General features: G+C 45.9%; 1 protein-coding gene across 1 annotated transcript in view; it reads left to right on the plus strand.

Annotated features, from left to right (window-relative positions):
• ACKR3 (atypical chemokine receptor 3) overlaps positions 1 to 5633 on the plus strand; it is a 33320-nt gene extending 27687 nt beyond the window's left edge. Inside the window, exon 2 of the mRNA XM_086956299.1 lies at positions 3617 to 5633. Coding sequence (XP_086812425.1) covers positions 3644 to 4744 — 1101 coding nt within the window. The 5' untranslated portion in view covers positions 3617 to 3643 and the 3' untranslated portion in view covers positions 4745 to 5633. The remainder of the gene's footprint in view (positions 1 to 3616) is intronic.
• The last annotated feature ends 15469 nt before the right edge of the window (positions 5634 to 21102 follow it).

Raw genomic sequence — 21102 nt, forward strand, 5'->3', positions numbered from 1 at the left:
CCCCAGAAGTTCCCATCACCCTGTCCCACCATTCCAGATGCTGGATGGCTCTAACTCCTTCACTCCAATAGCAGATCCCTTTACATTGTTTGGAAAGCAGTGACAGGTGTGCGTTTAACCTCACAGAACAATCGGTGTGTTTACCAGTGTATTTTTACATGGTTGTGACAGCAGGGACACATACTTTTCTCTATCATGCATTTTGCAAGCCCCTCTTCAAGCAATACACAGATTTCCAGCATTCCCGCAGTACTGTGGTGGACCTCTCTACCAGGGACCCTGGGAAATAGTATTTCTCTTCTTAAATATCTGAACGGGACCTCTTAGCTAGTCTTGTGGAGCCATGCCGTTTCCTCACACTCAGTGCTTAATTTGAGCCGGTGGTTTCTGTTGCTAGGCCCCGGCACAAAATTGTCAACACCAGCTCTTGTGAGAGTTTGCCACAAGGTGGCGCAGTCCGGGGAATTTAGAAGGGACCACAACAACAGTTAAATTATCATTTTAATACACTTTAAAATGACTGTTATCTGCCACCCAAGCCATTCTCATAGCTCTGGGGGATTGAAATAGTCCGAACTGGCACACTTGAAGGAGTGTGATGGTTACTAGTTGAGTTGTTACTGTCATTGGCATCATGGCAGGGGCAATGTGTGGTGCAAGCTGCAGTGGCCTCCTGACGAGATCCCTGGCACCTATTTTTTTTTTTACAAATGAATCCGTGTTCATACTTATGTGTCATTTCAGTTATGCCTTCATCCTTCTTTCGCCATTCGTTAGTACAGTCAAAGGGGCAGCTCTGTGAGAAGCTTGCTATGCCAAGGTAGTCAGTCAGTCACTGACTAGTATTAGCCCCCACCATTTTTCCAGAGATCTGAAGTCAGGAGAGAGTCTTCTAAAGCACTCTTTTTCGATGGTGCATACTTGAGTTTTGTTGCCATTCCAATGGTGCTAGGCATGAAAGGTAAACCTCAAACAAGCACTGGCAACCCGATAAGCCTTGCCTATGTGACCTGCTGGCTTTAATCTGTGCTTATAAAAGGACAAAAGATTATTTTTTCCATGGCTATTTAGATGACCCTGGGGGCTGAATGTGATACACGCACTGGCATGTGACGGATAGAGATCTCTGATCACGCCAACTTTTGGCGATACTGAAAAGGGTGGTATTGTGGTGCGGCACAACATTTGATAGTAGCCTGTTCATTTCCATAAGGGGGAGGAAAGAGAAGGGTATTTTAAGATGCAGAAAGAAAAAAAATCAGAAGTACCTACCTCTAGAGAGTGTTGGCACTCATGGCCATGTCTTCGCGTCAATCTTCCATTGGAGCTGTGCGTTCCGTGGTTCTAATCACAAAGCGTAACTAAAAGAATCGCTTTCATAGATTAATATGCAAATGCCTAGAGTACATTAATAGGTGGTTTGGCACAGCTCTTGGCCCAAGAAGTTGGGCCATATGTGTGAGTTGTGTAATATTCTCTCCTGTCATATTACATTCACGGTCCTCATATCCCACACACAAACCCCCAACCATTTTTCGGCTGCAGCCCCCAGTGAGCAGGCATTCCACAGCTGTGTTTGGGGGTCTCTCTTGACAACCGGGGTTACTTTTTGGTTCTGAAAATAGCGGCTTGGAACAACAGAGCTCGGGCTGGCAAAGTTTCTCTCGGCTGTGCCAACAGGCCGCGGGCTTCTTTCATTCTTCATTCCATTGCCCAAATCCCCGGCTTTCTATGTAAATTGGGGTCAGAAGTAGCTGAGCTTGGAATCTTAGTTTTCGTTGGAATTATTTGTGGAGCGAGGGTTGTGTGTTGGGGGGGCATGGGGGAGGAGTGAAGAGCAGGAGGGCAGACATGCTTTGGAACAAACATGCAATTGCAATCCTCAGCCTTGGAAACCTGCAGTTGTTAATACAAACTGTATGAAACCGCCTGCCAATCAAGGGCTGGTGCACATTATATGGCGGCTTATTAAGGATCTTTTTATGGCCTGGGTTTGTAACGAGCTGACAACCAGCTTTTCCATGTATCTATGCTACTGAGGGGTACCGGTGCGAAGGGGCTGAGGAGCGGCGACCTGATGTACCGCTATACTCGATAGACCACACAGAACCACGCAGATGGGTACTCGAGAGACGCCCCAAGCCCACCCGCCCCGCTCCCACCATACCAACCCAGAGCTGTGTCACTTGTGTATGTGGGTGCCAATGGGGGACTGTCAAATTTAATGGATTCAAATCCAGGGAGCCATCCCTCACCTCCCCGCCAATATCGCTTGAGGTGGGCCGCGGAGAGACCTCTTAATCTAGGGTTCTACACCAGATTTCAAAAGGGAATCAGACACCTTTACTTTTAGACCCAAATATAATAACTGACACCTATGTACACGCTGGAAACTAATTTAAGTGACGCATTATTTTCGCAAAACAAGGGGGCATATTATCAAGAAACGGCGTTAAAATTATCGCCGCTTTAGCGGCAGGAAACTGCCGCTAAAGCAGCGACAATGGGCTTGATAATATGCCCTTGTGCACTCCCATAGAAGCCCATGTTCTGGTGTGAACATGGGCTTCTATGGGAATTCTCCCGGGCATATTATCACGCCCATTATCACTGCTTTAGCGGCAGTTTCTTGCCGCTAAGCGGCGATAATTTTAACGCCGTTTCTTGATAATATGCCCCAAGATTCCCCTGAGAAGTCAGCGTATCAACCCGAGGCATGAGCGGCAGCAGCTGTATTGTGCCTCACGGTACATATCTCGATGACAGGCGGCTGCTGATGGGGTGTCCCCGCGCTCCTGGGCGTGCAGCCCGCCCTCAGCCTCAAACAGCCGCTGTACTTCCTCGACACGCATTGAGTGGCGGCCATGCTGCCGCCTCGCGCCAGAAAGGAGCAGCCGGCTTCTGCAGAAACCGCTCTGAGGAGAATTAATTCACTTGCTTCCGGCCTCCCTTATTAGGACTCTTGGGGCTTTCTGAGGCTTGGAGACCCGACTGTCATTAAGTAGTAATGCGAAGGGAATTAAAGCCTGTTAATTCAAAGCACAGTAACCATTTTAAGCCAAGTTTTTTTTAACTGTAGGTAGATTGACCTCAAGTTCGATCTCGAAACGTCACCGGATGAATTAAATCAACAAAGAGTTCTGAAATGTAACATGATTAATTACTATAGATTCTGTATTTTTATTCCCCCCAGTTGTCAGTCTAATGCTGATGGAATCGCAAATAGTCTAACTAGTATTTTCACATTAACAGAAAAATGAGTCTCTTGGAAAGTGACAACCTAGTGAGTGCCCTCCGTGAAACCACACTGAATAACTCTGCCCAAGCTTTTCACACTGACACTGACACTGTATTGAACTTAAATGATGCTGATCACAGCAAAAGGTATTATTAAAAAAAAATAGATATGTGACTCAGGAACCATAGGGATGTATAGATTGCAGTTTTTAAGTTCAATGGTGCTGCCGACTGCATACGCCAACGGTATCAATTCGAATTTTAGTTTGCATTTGAATCTATTATACTTATGTGATGCGCAGTTCTCAACTTTCTTGGTTGTGCAATGTGATGCCCAGACTATCTATCTAATTGTGATTCTTATCTTCCATTCTTCTAGGTTTGTGCGAGCACGAGGTGACCAACCATGAGTGCCATTGATTTCGCGTCCATCCTCGATTACCTGGAAAGTGCAAACCTGACTGAGATCAACTTAACATGCTCCAATGGAGAGTGTGTCACCTTGGAGTCTGTCTCATGCCCCAGCACGCTAAACAAAAGTGCCTTGCTGTATGCACTCGCCATTGTTTACATCTTCATTTTTGTCATTGGACTCGTGGCCAACTCAGTAGTGGTTTGGCTGAACATCCAAGCCAAGCACACTGGGTATGAAACCCACCTGTATGTGTTCAACCTAGCCATCGCTGACTTGTTTGTGGTGCTCACCATCCCTGTCTGGGTGGTGTCGCTGGTCCAGCACAACCAGTGGCCTATGGGCGAGCTTACCTGCAAGATCGCCCACCTTCTCTTCTCTATTAACCTGTTTGGCAGCATCTTCTTCCTCACTTGCATGAGCGTGGACCGCTATTTCTCCATCATCTTCTTCAGTGCCTCCAGCAATCGCAAGAGGAAGATTGTCCGCCGGCTCGTCTGCATCTTTGTCTGGCTTCTCGCCTTCACCGTGTCTCTCCCAGACACCTACTTTTTGAAAACGGTGACTTCAACTTTGAGCAATGAAACCTACTGCCGTCCTTTGTACCCGGAAGAAAACTTCAAGGAGTGGCTGGTTGGCATGGAACTTACCTCTGTCGCATTGGGGTTCATCATTCCGTTCCCCGTCATAGCGGTCTTCTACTATCTTCTAGCCAAAAGAATCTCTTCCTCCAGTGATCAGGAAAGGAGCAGCAGTGGGAAGATTATCATCTCCTACGTCATTGTCTTCCTGGTCTGCTGGCTGCCCTACCATGCGGTGGTCCTACTTGATGTTTTCTCCGTTCTCATGTACATTCCGTTCAGCTGCCAGATGGAGAACTTCCTCTACGCTGCCCTCCACATCACCCAATGCTTCTCCCTTCTTCATTGCTGCCTGAACCCCATCCTCTACAGTTTCATCAACAGGAACTACAGGTACGAGCTCATGAAAGCCTTCATCTTTAAGTACTCGGCCAAAACTGGCCTCACAAAACTCATTGACGCGTCCAAAGTCTCAGAGACAGAGTACATTGCGGTGGATCAAAACGCCAAATGATGCCCCATTCCAGCTTGGGCAGGACTTCACTCTGGAGCCTTCCGAGGACCCCAGCAGCAGGACAGGAAGCGGACTCAGACTTTCAGGGACTTTCTTTCTGTTCTTTTCTTTTCAGAAGATAACCAGAAACCCTTCATCGATGGGCCTCTAGGTGGTATCAACATAGTCTTGCTGCCAACAGTACAAAATCCAATGGAGCCACCACGAGGAAAGCTATGTTGACAATGCTGTAGCCTGCCCCAAGAAGAGGGCATCACTTCATTCTAGGGGGTGTTGGCACAAAGTGGGCAATTACTACCCAAGGGAGCTGACCTGTCCTTCTCATGAAATATAACTAGTTCAGAGCACTTTTTGTTTGTGTGATTAAGACCACCGGTTGCATCTTCCAGCTGGCATTGATGTCAGCCATTCTAAATGGTCACTTAAGCTGCAAAGCAAAAACAATGATCAAATCAAAGCAAGTTACAAGGAGGGGATAAGTTCCCTGTTTGTGTTGTGTCGTCAGAGCAGTTTTGAGGGTTACTTTTATAAACGTCCCCTTCCTTCACACCTCTCCTTCCACACAAAGCTATGAACTGACTCAACCAGGCGTTGAGTTGCAGGAGGAAGGTACCCTCAAAGGTTTTGTAAATTAGAATATATTTTTGATTCCACTGTCTATTTTATATACCAAAATGTATTTAAAACCAATACTTTATTTACTTTAGTTGTACATTTTTGAATATTTTGTGGTTGAAGGATCACTTGTCATCCAAAGGGCTGGAGCCAAACCTTGAAAATTGACTGGCATTTTATATTTGTGAATTGCCAGGATAACCTCATTGACCATTAAAATTGTTCGTAAATATCTATATCTATATAAATACATATGTATATATTTCAAAACAAAGTTACTGTGTGATTATTTGTTGATGCTGTTTATGTACATTTTGTAATACTGAAGCTTAGGTGTGCGCTTCTGTAATCATTCTCTGTTCACAGGAGCGATGGTTCTGAAACAGGCTTAGTAGTGGAAAAGCGAATGTAAACTTATTTATGTAGCATATAACACTAGCATTTTATTTTAGTCATTTTCAGCTGCGATGGGAATGGATGCTTGAAGAGAAAACGCGATAGTTCCAAGATCACACACTGTAGTTAGTTAAGCGAGGAAACAGAGTAGACTATTGGTCTCTTAGATCCCAGGTTAGCAACATAGTCATAAGTCCACATCCCCACAGGAGTGCAACATTGTCACTTACCAGTGGCCTGGGAACTGTGCTGACATTTCCCAACTCTCAGAGTTACCGATCCTAGGTGTATTGGGAAGTCTGGTGTCAGGGAAAACCCACCTAATTATGAGTTGGGTTCGGAGGATCTACAAAAAAAACAGCATCCCACCTGGAAAAAAGGTAATTCCAGAGCTGATTCCCCTGGTAATTCTTCACTTTGCCCTGAACGTTTAACCGAAAATGTCAGTTTCTGAAAGCATCACACGGTTTCTGTTGGGGCTGGTCATCTCTGCTACAGTTCCTAGTGGATATATGTGGTAATTTATAATGAGGACCTTACGGCCTCATTTAGAGTAGCCTGGTATTTGCTGTGCGGATACCGCACTCCCACACCAAAAAAGCCCACTGCATGATATTGACTCTGGAATGGGGAATAACATGCAAGCCCAAGAATAACCTTTTCCACGTGCCATTCCCCATCCCAAGCAAATATTAGGCCCCTTTGACACTTCCACTTGCCACCTGCTTTTAGCCGGTGCTATATGGCAGCAGGAAGAGCACTATGGTTCAGAAGCTGGCGACAGTAACAGCATAGCGGGGCATGGCAGTGCCTGGGGAACATTATCTGCTCTAACTGTGCTGCAGAAGGGGACTGACTGTCCGGCTCATGTGCCCCTGTGCCTGAAGCCCCCTGCGTGGAGTCATCCATATTTTTACCAGGTGCAGATTTGCACCTGGCAAAACTGAGTCTGTTTCCTGGAAAATTACCCCCTGGACTCCCTCCTCCTACCTCCCCCACACAAAAAATCTTCCTCCTCCCACTCCCTGTCCCCTCCCCCTAGAATACTAGCCTGGGCCAGATGTTGTAAGGCATGGACTAGGTGGGCAATCGCCCAGGGCTCCTACCTTTCAAAGGGCAACCCTGGTAAAGTGGGTGGGGCAGTCAAAATTCCTGCCATAATAACATTGCTCATAAAAAACTGCTTCTTTTTCTACTTTCACAGCCAAGCATGTTTAACAGATATGTAAGTCCTGCCCTGGCGCAAAGTCAAGCAAAGCAGATGAAACTGCAGCTGAACCTGCATGGGTATTTACATTCCAGTGAAAATGGTAATTTGTTCTGAAAACGTACCCTTTTCTCAGCACAAATAGTGCTTTGCTGTGCTTTGTACCACTTGATCTAAGGTAGCATTACTTGGGTTGGGCAGATCAGAGCGAGAACTCCTAGGTTTTAATGCAAAGCCCTATCTACTGGGCTTTCTGAAATCAAAGACTGCCTTCTTTAACGTGAAGAATTGTCTTCATTTCTTCAAACACCCATTGCACATGTACTACATTGCATACCATACAATGTGTGGAATGTTTAAGATTGTGTCTAGGCATAGGATGTTTTAGTCAAAGAGTATGCTTTAAATACAAATCCTCGACAGCACAAACATATCTCTGCACTGTGGGGCCACAGTTGTGTGTGGACCAAGGCAGTTTATTTGTGAATGTAGTGAGCAACAGCAGGGCCTTTTTAAAAAACATAATTATGGCTCAGCACTCTTTTCCTCCTTTGCACAACTTGGTGCTGCAACTTTGGTTGCTCTGCAGCGTTGCACTGAAAAATACTAGATCTGCCCCTTAGTGTGGATACATGGCCTGCCCAAGCTTAACCCTGCACTCTCACGCAATTGGTGGCAAATAAGTGGAAAAATAATCTTTATGTGTATTCCCCTCTCCTTTCTTCATCTTATCTTTTCCATCTTAACCCTCTCTCTTAACTACTTTCTTTATCTCTACTTTTCTTTTTCTTTGAGCCTCTCTTTTTTGACCTCTCTATTCACCTTTTCTGCCTCCTATATACCAATTAACCTCACTCAAGTACAACTCCCTCTCTGATGACCTCCCCCTCTCTCTGTCACTCTCTGTGACTGCATTAATATCTATAACTCTCAATCCGTCACTCTACCTCAGCAATCTTTCTACCTCCTGTGTCTCTCTGTACCTCACTGCACCTTTTCCATCTGGCCTCACTGGATCCCTCTCCCATCTATTTAACTTCTCACTCAACCGTATCCCTATCTCACCTCTCCCTCTCTCTCCCCCCATGTCTCTACTAACTCACCTCTCACTATCTTTCCCTCTAATCTTTCTCTACCTCACTGCTACCCCATCTTTCTATATCATTTCTCTCTCTCACTTACTCACCTCTCTTTACCCAGCCAGGCTCTCTCATTACCGCACCTCTCAATTTACTTCACCATTTGTTCTTTACCTCACTTCTCCAGCTCCTCTTTTTAGGTCTCGCCTATGCAGTGCACATGCACTGCATAGGAGACATTTAGCCGTTGTGCAGCTCTTTTTACAAAGCACATACTCGTGCTTGTGGCGGCATACGCCTTGCGGGAGTGTGCAGCGGTGCGCCACAAGCACAAGTATGTGCTTTGAAAAGGAGCAGACTCCTGAGTCCCCACATACGCATACACGCACACACTTATCAGCATTAGTGAATGCGCTTCTCAATGTCCTTTAACTTCGCATCTTTAAGGGCTGCCAAACACTTTGATAGTAGCTCCATGGGATCATGCTTCTTCCGCCACTAAGGACCGATCGTGGTTGTCCTTTATAAGAAGCCACACCAAACTCATGCAGCACCATTTAAACACATTCATAAATAACATGGTCGACAGTTGCCCTGCTTTTGGATTACCCTGATTGTAGCTCAAATGCGTCTTCAGTGCACTAAACAGTACCTGCATGGTTCCAAGCGAAACTCTGAATTCAGACTAAGGGATCCATCGGTCATCACTTAGTGAAGAGTGCGCTCCGGGTCAGCTGGCAAAGTGGGTGCGGTGAATGCTGCAGATTTCGGTGGGTTTTGTGTTCAGATTCTACTCAGCACTTCGTGCACACTAAAAGAAATAACTGGATGCCGCTGAGCTGGGCAATAGCACATGATATTTAGCACTGAGACAATTCATTTTGATGTGTATGCTGCATACATTTTGTTTTTGTACTTTTGTGCTCACTCTAAATTACAGACGATGCTGCTGCCTTCCCAGAGGTCTTATGATAAAAGCCAGGAGTATTTGTTTCGAAAATGATGCTTCTCACAAAGTACACTCCTGCTGAGATTGAATTGCCCATTGTTTTGTACCGTCAGTGGCACTGGCACCAAGCAAATACCACTTGCATATATTAGCTATCAGGTTTGGCAGGGTCAGCTCTGTTCCGTTTGGCACTTGTAATAGCGGCCATCCCTATTGGGTCCTTGTTTTCCCATTCTCTCTCCGCGTTAGGAGGCGGTTGGCACAAAGATAAGGTTTGTCTGCTGAAATAGGGTTTCAGATGAAATCTGTGTGACAGGTAGGTTATTACTGCATAGGTTGCCATGTGACTGTACGAATTTATGGCAAATAAAAGGGGATTCAATTCTGGTTGTTTAAAATGCAACTGCAAGAGAGAAACATCTGAAAAACTGAACACAAATGTTTCCGAAAAACTGCAATCCATTGTGAGCATAACCAAAATGAAATGCTACTCATTAATTTGGCTTGCTCTTGTTATCAGCTGTGCTGAATGGAACTGCATCTTTTATTGATGCTTTCTATACATTTACTATGCACACCAAACGTTCAATTAAAACATACAAACTGGAATGAACAGAGGAGAGTTTTAGTGGCTTTTGAGAATAGTCTTTTTATTAGGCAGTGTCGGCTAGATAAAAAATAATACATTTTCTGATCCCAGAAGCCAGGACACACCTTCTGCAGGTCTGATTGCAGACGATTTTGCTGGCCCTTTAACCGTAAACTTGTGGCTTAAGATGCACAAAACACTCCAGTATCATTCACGCCAGCTCTGCAGGCTGCCTGTCAATTCTCTTATGCACATCACCTGTGTAAGTGCATCACCCAAACAAGTAGACACACTGAAAATCAACATAATTGTTGTTGCTATCCTTCTGAATACATATAACTGACTAACCTACTCACCACTCAAATTACTTCCATATTTCACTAAACTAATTCAACACTAATCCTTTATGGTTTCCGGAGTAGCGCCCTACTCGCCGAAAAAGCGCTTTGACGCCGTGTCAGGGATAGTAAGCGCTATATAAATGCAATTACAATACAATATAATATTTAACCAAAAGACCAGTTCAATTCAATGAAAAACAAGCAATGGCATAGCCAATAGGTCTCGCCTTTGGGACTTTATAAGTGTTTAGCAATGAAACAGTTGATGTTGTTGCACCAAAGATACTTTGCTGCATAACTAAATACTTATAAGGTCCCAAAAGCGAGACCTATTGGCTATGCCAATGTTTGTTCTTGTTTACCTATGTTCCCTTTCCTTCACCTCTAAATCTGTTACTCCTTTGTGTTTACCTCTATTTCTGTATCTCTACCTCCTTTTCACTGCCATCAAATCCTGTGCCTCTTTTTCTCGCTCTGGACCTAATTTTCCATTTCAAACGACCCCCTCCACTTCAAGTATCTCTCTCAACCTCTTTCTTATTATATCTCTCTACCTCACTTTCTTCCTATTTCAAAAACGTCTATCTATGTATAAACCTCACCTCTCATTCTCTATATCACATTTCTGTTACTAACCTTCACTCCTTTTCTCTCTTCTCCACTACCTCTTTACCTGGCCCGTTTTCTACACTTCTTCTTATTTTGCTATAACTCTACTTTGCATTTCTTTGTTTTTCTTCAACTCTCTTTGTCTACAGTAACCTCTCTCTAATTCACCACTACCTCTTTACCTGGCCCGTTTTCTACACTTCTTCTTATTTTGCTATAACTCTACTTTGCATTTCTTTGTTTTTCTTCAACTCTCTTTGTCTACAGTAACCTCTCTCTAATTCACCACATTTTCTATATAGCCCCTTTCTCTCTATCGCACCCCTTGGAATACTGTACATTTCTACCCATCTACATTTCCTTCTCTTTTTCTCTGTCTCTCTCTGTCACATTCTAAAACCGTACTTGTCTCTCTTTTTCTCTACTTTCGTCTTCCCCTTGTTACCTCTCCTTATCTTTCCGTCTGGCTATCTCACCTTTCTCTATTTACTTTGCTTCCCTCCCTACCTCACTCATCTTTCTACATCATCTATATCTCTAACGACTTTTCCTGCTACTTCACATTCTTGGTACACTGATCTCTTCTCTGTCAATCACTTGTATTCTGCCCATCTCATTTCTCTTACTCGCCAGGTTTATAGGTAACTGTCTAGACAGATAAGTGCACACATATACAGAGGAAAAGGGGGACAAGACATGGGAAGAAAAATTAGGAGAAAGTTATAGGATTTTAGTCAATGGAATAGTAAAAATCTTTAGAGCAGAGCTTTGATTCTCACTGGTGCAGCAATAACGCAAGTATTGTAGGGTGATATATTTATAATTCCAAATTTTGGGCAACTAAGGCTAGAACTCGAAGCTCTATGCTCACATATTACTTTAGTGGTCTACTCTAGTGCATAATATTAAACGTCTAATAAATCGCCCATAGCACGTTCTAACTACAATGGGAGTAACAAGCTTCTTGAACACTGAATTCCACATAAAATGTTGTTACAAGTAAAATAAATCTAGTCAAACTAAAAACAGAAATGGCTTTGTAAAACCTGTTTTAAACTCTCTTTTGGTACTGTTGGACTGACATACTCATGGCAGCTGGACCTTTTGACTGTTTTGCGTACTCCTGTTTCTGAAAGTTTACATATAATTAAAAATTGTTTGACATCACGAGAGTTTGAATGAAGTGGAAAGGAATAATAAATTCAATGTTGCTCCAAACATGGGGCCCCAAAATATATCATGCCCATGGCCCAACATCTACGGGCAACTAGTAATGAGTCTGTCAAGTGATCAGTTAGGGCATTCCATCTACAGGTGTACCTGGAAGGGATGATACACACAGGTGCAGCAGGGACATCTACTGGCTAGTCATAGTATGGCACTGGCTCTGCGTAGTGGAATCACAACATGCAGACTAGAATGCTAGAGCTAAATCAATATGGTTGAGATTGCAATGCAAGTGGGGGGACAAAGAGAAGTGCCGCAGCTTCATCTGCTCTCCAATCAAAACACAACCAGTGCTTAATTTGTAAAAGAACATGTGCCAGGGCCCTCATCAGGAGGCCACTGGAGCTTGCACCACCCATTGCCCCTGCCAGTGCTGCCAGTCATGGTACCAACACAACTACCAACAATCACATTCCTTACAAGTGTGACAAATCAGACTATTCCATGCCCTCAAAGCTATAAGAATGGCTTGGGTTGCAGGTATCAGTCTTTTTTAATGTATATTGAATTAATAAACAACTGTTGCTGTGCTCATCTCTAAATTATACCAAGTGGCAGTCTATCAGAAGTGCAGATACTGACAATTAAGTGCCGGTGCTGAGCACTGAATATAACCTCCTCAAATTAAGCAGTGAGCATGACATTGACTAATGTCCACAGAATAGTGAAAACCCTATTGAAGCAGTGACACCTTGTGGCCCTTTAGCACAAGGTACAGGCTACATTTTTTAAAGGAAGCCAGTTGATGGCCAGCCACGCTATTACAGAGGAGAATTGGAATGAAATAAAATGTTATTCTAACTAAATTGAAATGCTGGGTCCCTTTCTGAGTGAAGAATATGAAAGGTCAACTGGACATGTAGAGTGTACAAAGAGGGCAAAGAAAAGAAGGAGGTGTATTAAGATATTGCACCCTTACATACCCGACCCATTTGGACTGTAACTATTTCATGTGGATTCTTTTAAAGCTAACATCTTAGCTGAGCAATCCCCAATATCCAGTGTACTGTGAGATTAATTAAAAGGTCTCCCTGGGTGGGATACCGCTCCGTTCAACTGTAAGCTGCCTGAGGTTACCGTAAAAGGTTTGCCTGGATGTGGGAACACTGCACCCAATTTTTTTCCAGATGGAAAATCCATCTAGTACAACTGCCTTGGGAATGGGCTGCAGTGCAGCCGGCCCCTGCCCAACCCAATTTTAAGGCATGAAGCAGCCCTACTAAGCCAGATTCTCCCCTTCCCCTAGCCACACACCTGGCCCACCTTCTGCCATCTCGCACCGTCCTCCCTGAACGCATTTTACACCTTATCGGAGCCAGGGCCGGCTCTAGGGTGGTGCGATCTGTGCCACTGCACCGGGTGCTGACTTGGGGTGGGGGTGTCATGTTTGCAAGTATATGATCATTTTAGAAGCTATTGTTGCCACGTTCATGGCCTCCAGCAATTTTCAGGTTTCTTCAATTAATATGTCAAGATAACTATGGGGATTAATCATCTTAGTGGAAAGAGACCAGAGCTTTGTCTATTGTAAGTTTTGACTATATCCTAAGGTAGCGCAGAGGGTTACAATGCCTGCTGCTAAGAACGTGTACAAACTGCATATAATGTAAGTAGGATAGTGGGTTACTGCTTCTGTAAGAGAGCTCCTTTTGTTACTTGTCGTTTATAAGTCAAAATATTAATATATAGAACATTGAGCTGTTAACTGTCAGGAAAGAGCTGCATGCTAACTGCAAGGTATATGGTAGAACTATATGTTTTTTGCCCAGTCTTTCATTATCCTAATCTTTCTAAAAGGGTTCATTTGGGTAGAAAACAATTCTTAGTATTAAAGAGAACACCAGACAATGGTGTTACGTTTTAAATTCTGAATTTGTGCTTTAAAGAATAAGGACTCCTAAAATATATTGCCCACCAGTATCGATGACATGTCACTCCTACGTTGCACCTTGTAGTCCTGTCTGATGTACCATTGTCTCTGTGCACTGTGTGTGTGATGTAAAGTGCTTTGACACCTTACATTGGTATGAGTGGTGCTATAAAACTAACTGAATCTGAGAGACAATGGTTATAGAGACTTGAGGGGCACTGTTAAAGGGTGCTCTTGAGGGAATCCGTGGCAGGGGTGGTCATTGGGGGAGCACCAACAAACACTGTCACACAGGGCGCCCCCAGTGTTAAAGCCGGCCCTGCCTGTAAATGTGGGTCTACGCAGCTCTTCCCCCCTCTCCCTGGCGTTTAAGTTGTAATAGGCAGATATATGAGCAGGGTATTGTCCAGAAATGGAATCCCCGTAACCATTGTCTCTGCACATATATGCCCCCTGGCACATAAGCCGGCCCTGAGCGGGAGTCATTTGAGTGCCTGATGCTGACTTCTGCCTTGTTTGCTGATGGCCACTTCTGCCGAGCGAGACCACGTCTGCCATCAAACCTCGGCCTCGACGGACCTTGGCCTCGACGGGTTCCTGGGGTAATGGTAATCCACCTTTCTTCCATCCTACCAGGCCACCTCGGGAATGACCTGCGAGGCCACGTGCGCATGGCACCACATCTGGAAAGCGTCGAACCATGAAGGACTCCGCAAACGCTGGCACCGCACCTGTCATTAGATCTCCATGGGATACCGTCACCATCTGTACTTTACCCGTTTTAGGGAGCACTTCCTGCAGAACTCATACTGCTCTATTCACGCAGCTGTTAGTGATAAAACCCTGGGATGTATTCAGAAACTAGGTGAAGGAAGAAAAAGACCACAAGCATACGTGTGTGAACCAGGCCCCGGTAAAAATGAATTGCAGTCACGAAAAAAAAAAACACTTTTTAGAATTTCAAGTAATTAATTTCTTTGCGTGAGACTGACTCGATGGAAAATGTCGCGCCCAAAAAATTACCTGGAAAAACCTTGTGATTTTGCATCCTGCTAGTATGAAGTACTAGCCCTAGTAACATCGTTTTTTTTTTCAGACTCATGGTGACACTAATGTTAACATTACAGCAGTGACAGGTTTTTTAATCTGCTTCTGGTGACCTCCATTCAATGATCAATATTGTTTATTCCCTACCAGGACTTGAAAAGCTGTGCCAGTCTACTTCAGTTTTAACCAACTGAGAGGTGCCTCATTGAGCACCTATACCACCAGAGCCGAGTGTGTATTGTGCCCTGCGAGGCTTACTAACTGATGGGAAGAGATGGAGCCCCCTGGGACTGACTTTTATCCAGCACAAAGAGAGGGGCTTGTTTACTTCAGTTCCAGTGCCTGGCTGTCGCTTATGCATGCTGCTGGAATGATGGTGCAGGAGAGGCCACATTATGTGGCAGAGTTGACAAAATTATGTTGTAGGAAAAGGCAAAATATGCGGCATAATGCAGCATATTTTGTGCCAGTATTACTTCATTATTTTGTAATTTGCAGTCACGATTACGCTGTTTTAGCAAAGATTTCACCTCATTAGTACAACTTTAACACTAAAATACAGTAATAAGCTACTAAAAGGTGATCCTCAACCTTAGGGAAGTGCCTTCCATTGAGCGGCAACTCACGTCGCTGGATTTGTAATAACTTTGTGAGGCGCTGACCTAGGAACAATTTTGTTGTGAAAATCTGCAAATTGTGTAGCTGATGATGGATTATGTGTCAAATGAGGCAAATTCATAATTGTGCGAAAATCTGCAAATTGTGTAGCTGATGATGGATTATGTGTCAAATGAGGCAAATTCATAATTGTGCGAAAATCTGCAAATTGTGTAGCCGATGATGGATTATGTGGAAAATGAGGCAAATTCATAATTATGCGAAAAACGCCGCAGCTGTAGAACCACACAATTGCATTCGTCCTATATACATGGCAGCACTAGGGTATCACAAATGTCAACCCCCACATTGCGGCTAGCCCTTTTACTACAGGCTGGCATGTCTCAGTCTATATTAGCAGGAAATGCTGTAGGCCAGATTTGAGATACATTAACAGATCTATGTATAGACCTCCGACCTGGAATAGCAGTGGCAGAGACGTGTTAAGATTTCATTACGGCAATAAAAGGCCTCATGGGTCAGGACTAAAGTGACCCGGCAGAGCTATGTATAGGACCTAATAATGTAAAGGCAGCAGAGCATTCAGGGACTGGTTAAGATGAGCTTGTGAAACTTCAGTCAAGAGCCCGTCAGCACACTTACAACCACTCACAGACATAAGACGTCCCAATGGTCTTTCCCCAGTCAAATTCACTTTATTTGTAAACTATCTAATTCTGAAATAAACATTGAACTTTACTGCCCACAAAGAACCAAACACCAACACAGAACCGATCTATGATGCTTCCGGTTCCATATAAAAGGCAATCAATAGGAAGGAAGCGTCTCAGTGCCATGTTAATGGGTGAAAGGGATATACAAATGCCCATAACTTACATACATGTCTGATTATTAAACTGCATGGAACTGCATTAGCACTTACGGGCGCATGTACTGTAGAGCTGTGCATGTGCCGCACAACCGGCTAATGTGAAGCTGGCAGGAATAAGTAAAGATATCAAGAACTGGAGGGTTAAAGCATCTCAGCCCTCTCTGGATGCTCCAATTCTCTCTTAGAAGCATCTGGACACAGATGAAGAAGAGGAGCCATGACTAAAATAAATGACCAGTCACCACACCGGATTAACAAAACATGGCCGCCCAGACGAGCAAGGAGCCGAGACTTAAATTTACATTTTTGGCAGACCTCGGAGAAGATCTTTCTTTTATTTATTTTCCTTTTTCTGTTTTTTGAAAGCCATAGGGCTGGAAGGCACGGTTTTGGTGGAGCTTTACAGAAGCTGTCCTTTTTTCTCAGGGGCTGGGAGGGTTTGCACGGCCAGTGACGAGCAGGCGTAACAAATCTGGGTCTCATCAATAAACATGACTAGGAACAAAAAACAAATCCCACAACAAAAGAAGACAGTGAGGAGCTGAAAGCTGGCGCCCATCCATCCGCCTGTGCTGTCTATCATCAGGCCCACCATAGGAGCAGGACTCAGAGCTGGGCAGTCTCTGAGGACAACATTTGTACAACACCCTCTGTGCAGGCATCTCTAGACCAGGAGAAGAGGCTATGACAGGCGGTCCCAAAAACCCTCTGCGCAGGCATCTCTAGGCCAGGAGAAGAGGCTATGACAGGCGGTCTCAAAAACCCACTGTGCAGGCATCTTTAGACCTGGAGAAGAGGCTATGACAGGCGGTCTCAAAAACCCACTGTGCAGGCATCTATAGACCATGAGAAGAGACTTTGACAGGCCGTCTGAAAAACCCTCTGCGCAGGCATCTCTAGACCAGAACCCACTGTGCAGGCATCTCTAGGCCAGGAGAAGAGGCTATGACAGGCGGTCTCAAAAACCCACTGTGCAGGAATCTCTAGGCCAGGAGAAGAGGCTATGACAGGCGGTCTCAAAAACCCACTGTGCAGGAATCTCTAGGCCAGGAGAAGAGGCTATGACAGGCGGTCTCAAAAACCCACTGTGCAGGAATCTCTAGACCAGGAGAACAGGCTATGATAGGCGGTCTCAAAAACCCACTGTGCAAGCATCTCTAGACCAGGAGAAGAGGCTATGACAGGCCGTCTCAAAAACCCACTGTGCAGGCATCTCTAGACCAGGAGAAGAGGCTATGACAGGCAGTCTCAAAAACCCACTGTGCAGGCATCTCTAGACCAGGAGAAGAGGCTATGACAGGCGGTCTCAAAATCCCACTGTGCAGGCATCTCTATACCAGGAGAAGAGGCTATGACAGGCGGTCTCAAAAACCAACTGCTCAGGCATCTCTAGGCCAGGAGAAGAGGCTATGACAGGCGGTCTCAAAAACCCACTGTGCAGGAATCTCTAGACCAGGAGAACAGGCTATGATAGGCGGTCTCAAAAACCCACTGTGCAAGCATCTCTAGACCAGGAGAAGTGGCTATGACAGGCCGTCTCAAAAACCCACTGTGCAGGCATCTCTAGACCAGGAGAAGAGACTATGACAGGAAGTCTCAAAAACCCACTGTGCAGGCATCTCTAGACCAGGAGAAGAGGCTATGACAGGAAGTCTCAAAAACCCACTGTGCAGGCATCTCTAGACCAGGAGAAGAGGCTATGATAGGCGGTCTCAAAATCCTCTGCGCAGGCATCTCTAGACCAGAACCCACTGTGCAGGCATCTCTACGCCAGGAGAAGAGGCTGTGACAAGAGGTCCCAAAAACACTCTGTACAGGCATCTCTAGACCAGGAGAAGAGGCTATGACAGGCTGTCTCAAAAACCCTCTGCGCAAGCATCTCTAGGCCAGGAGAAGAGGCTATGACAGGCGGTCTCAAAAACCCACTGTGCAATCATCTCTAGACCAGGAGAGAGGTCATGACAAGCGGTCCTAAAACCCTCTGTACAGGCATCTCTAGACCAGGAGAAGAGGCTATGACAGGCAGTTCCAAAAACCCTCTTCGCAGGCATCTCTAGACCAGGAGAAGAGGCTATGACAGGCGGTTCCAAAACCCTCTGTACAGGCATCTCTAGACTAGGAGAAGAGGCTAGGACAGGCGGTCTCAAAAACCTTCTGCGCAGGCATCTCTAGGCCAGGAGAGAGGCCTTGACAAGCGGCCCCAATATACCCTCTGCGGAGGCATCTCTAGACCTGGAGAAGAGGCTATTACGGGCAGTCCCAAAAAATCCTCTGCGCAGGCATCTCTAGACCAGGAGAAGAGGCTATGACAGGCGGTCTCAAAAACCCACTGTGCAGGCATCTCTAGACCAGGAGAAGAGGCTTTGACAGGCGGTATCAAAAACCCACTGTGCAGGCATCTCTAGACCAGGAGAAGAGGCTATGACAGGCGATCTCAAAAACACTCTGCACAGGCATCTCTAGACCAGGAGAAGAAGCTATGACAGGCGGTCCCAAAAACCCACTGTGCAGTCATCTCGAGACCAGAAGAAGAGGCTATGACAGGCGGTCTCAAAAACCCACTGTGCAGTCATCTCTAGACCAGGAGAGAGACCGTGACAAGCGGTCCTAAAACCCTCTGTATAGGCATCTCTAGTCCAGGAGAAGATGCTATGACAGGCGGTCTCAAAAACCCACTGTGCAGTCATCTCTAGACCAGGAGAGAGACCGTGACAAGCGGTCCTAAAACCCTCTGTACAGGCATCTCTAGACCAGGAGAAGAGACTATGACAGGCCGTCCCAAAAATCCTCTGTACAGGCATCTCTAGACCAGGAGAAGAGGCTATGACAGGTGGTCCCAAAAACCCTTTGCGCAGGCATCTCTAGACCAGGATAAGAGGCTATGACAGGCGGTGTCAAAAACCCACTGTGCAGGCATCTCTAAACCAGGAGAAGAGACTGTGACAGGCGGTGCGAAAAACCCTCTGCGCAGGCATCTCTAGACCAGAACCCACTGTGCAGCATCTCTAGACCAGGAGAAGAGGCTATGACAGGCAGCCCAAAAAATCCTCTGTACAGGCATCTCTAGACCAGGAGAAGAGGCTATGACAGGCGGTCTCAGCCCTCTGCGCAGGCATCTCTAGACCAGGAGAAAAGGCTTTGACAGGAGGTCTCAAAAACCCACTGTGCAGGCATCTCGAGACCAGGATAAGAGGCTATGACAGGCAGTCTCATAAACTCACTGTGCAGTCATCTCTAGACCAGGAGAGAGGCCCTGACAAGCGGTCCTAAAAACCCTCTGTATATGCATCTCTAGACCAGGAGAAGAGGCTATGACAGGCAGTTCCAAAAACCCTCTGTACAGGCATCTGTAGACCAGGAGAAGAGGCTATGACAGGCAGCCCAAAAAAAATCCTCTGTACAGGCATCTCTAGACCAGGAGAAGAGGCTAGAAGAGGCTATGATAGGCGGTCTCAAAATCCCACTGTGCAGGCATCTCTAGACCAGGAGAAGAGGCTATGACAGGCGGTCTCAAAAACCCACTGTGCAGGCATCTCTAGACCAGGAGAAGAGGCTGTGACAGGCGGTCTCAATAACCCTCTGCGCAGACATCTCTAGACCAGGAGAAGAGGCTATGACAGGCGATCTCAAAAACACTCTGCACAGGCATCTCTAGACCAGGAGAAGAGGCTATGACAGGCAGTTCCAAAAACCCTCTGTACAGGCATCTCTAGACCAGGAGAAGAGGCTATGACAGGCAGCCCAAAAAATCCTCTGTACAGGCATCTCTAGACCAGGAGAAGAGGCTATGACAGGCGGTCTCAAAATCCCACTGTGCAGGCATCTCTAGACCAGGAGAAGAGGCTATGACAGGCGGTCTCAAAAACCCACTGTGCAGTCATCTCGAGACCAGAAGAAGAGGCTATGACAGGCGGTCTCAAAAACCAACTGTGCAGGCATCTCTAGATCAGGAGAAGAGGCTATGACAGGCGGTCTCAAAATCCCACTGTGCAGGCATCTCTAGACCAGGAGAAGAGGCTATGACAGGCGGTCTCAAAAACCCACTGTGCAGTCATCTCTAGACCAGGAAAGAGACTGTGACAAGCGGTCCTAAAAACCCTCTATATAGGCATCTCTAGACCAGGAGAAGAGGCTTTGACAGGCGGTCTCAAAAACCAACTGTGCAGGCATCTCTAGATCAGGAGAAGAGGCTATGACAGGCGGTATCATAAACCCACTGTGCAAGCATCTCTAGACCTGGAGAAGAGGCTATGACAGGCGGTCTCAGCCCTCTGCGCAGGCATCTCTAGACCAGGAGAAGAGGCTATGACAGGCGGTCTCAGCCCTCTGCGCAGGCATCTCTAGACCAGGAGAAGAGGCTATGACAGGCGGTCTCAGCCCTCTGCGCAGGCATCTCTAGACCAGGAGAAGAGGCTATGACAGGCGGTCTCAAAAACCCACTGTGCAGGAATCTCTAGACCAGGAGAACAGGCTATGATAGGCGGTCTCAAAAACCCACTGTGCAAGCATCTCTAGACCAGGAGAAGAGGCTATGACAGGCCGTCTCAAAAACCCACTGTGCAGGCATCTCTAGACCAGGAGAAGAGGCTATGACAGGCAGTCTCAAAAACCCACTGTGCAGGCATCTCTAGACCAGGAGAAGAGGCTATGACAGGCGGTCTCAAAATCCCACTGTGCAGGCATCTCTATACCAGGAGAAGAGGCTATGACAGGCGGTCTCAAAAACCAACTGCTCAGGCATCTCTAGGCCAGGAGAAGAGGCTATGACAGGCGGTCTCAAAAACCCACTGTGCAGGAATCTCTAGACCAGGAGAACAGGCTATGATAGGCGGTCTCAAAAACCCACTGTGCAAGCATCTCTAGACCAGGAGAAGTGGCTATGACAGGCCGTCTCAAAAACCCACTGTGCAGGCATCTCTAGACCAGGAGAAGAGACTATG

Source organism: Lissotriton vulgaris, chromosome 2_1, assembly GCF_964263255.1.
Source record: "Lissotriton vulgaris chromosome 2_1, aLisVul1.2, whole genome shotgun sequence".
NCBI lineage: Eukaryota > Metazoa > Chordata > Amphibia > Caudata > Salamandridae > Lissotriton > Lissotriton vulgaris.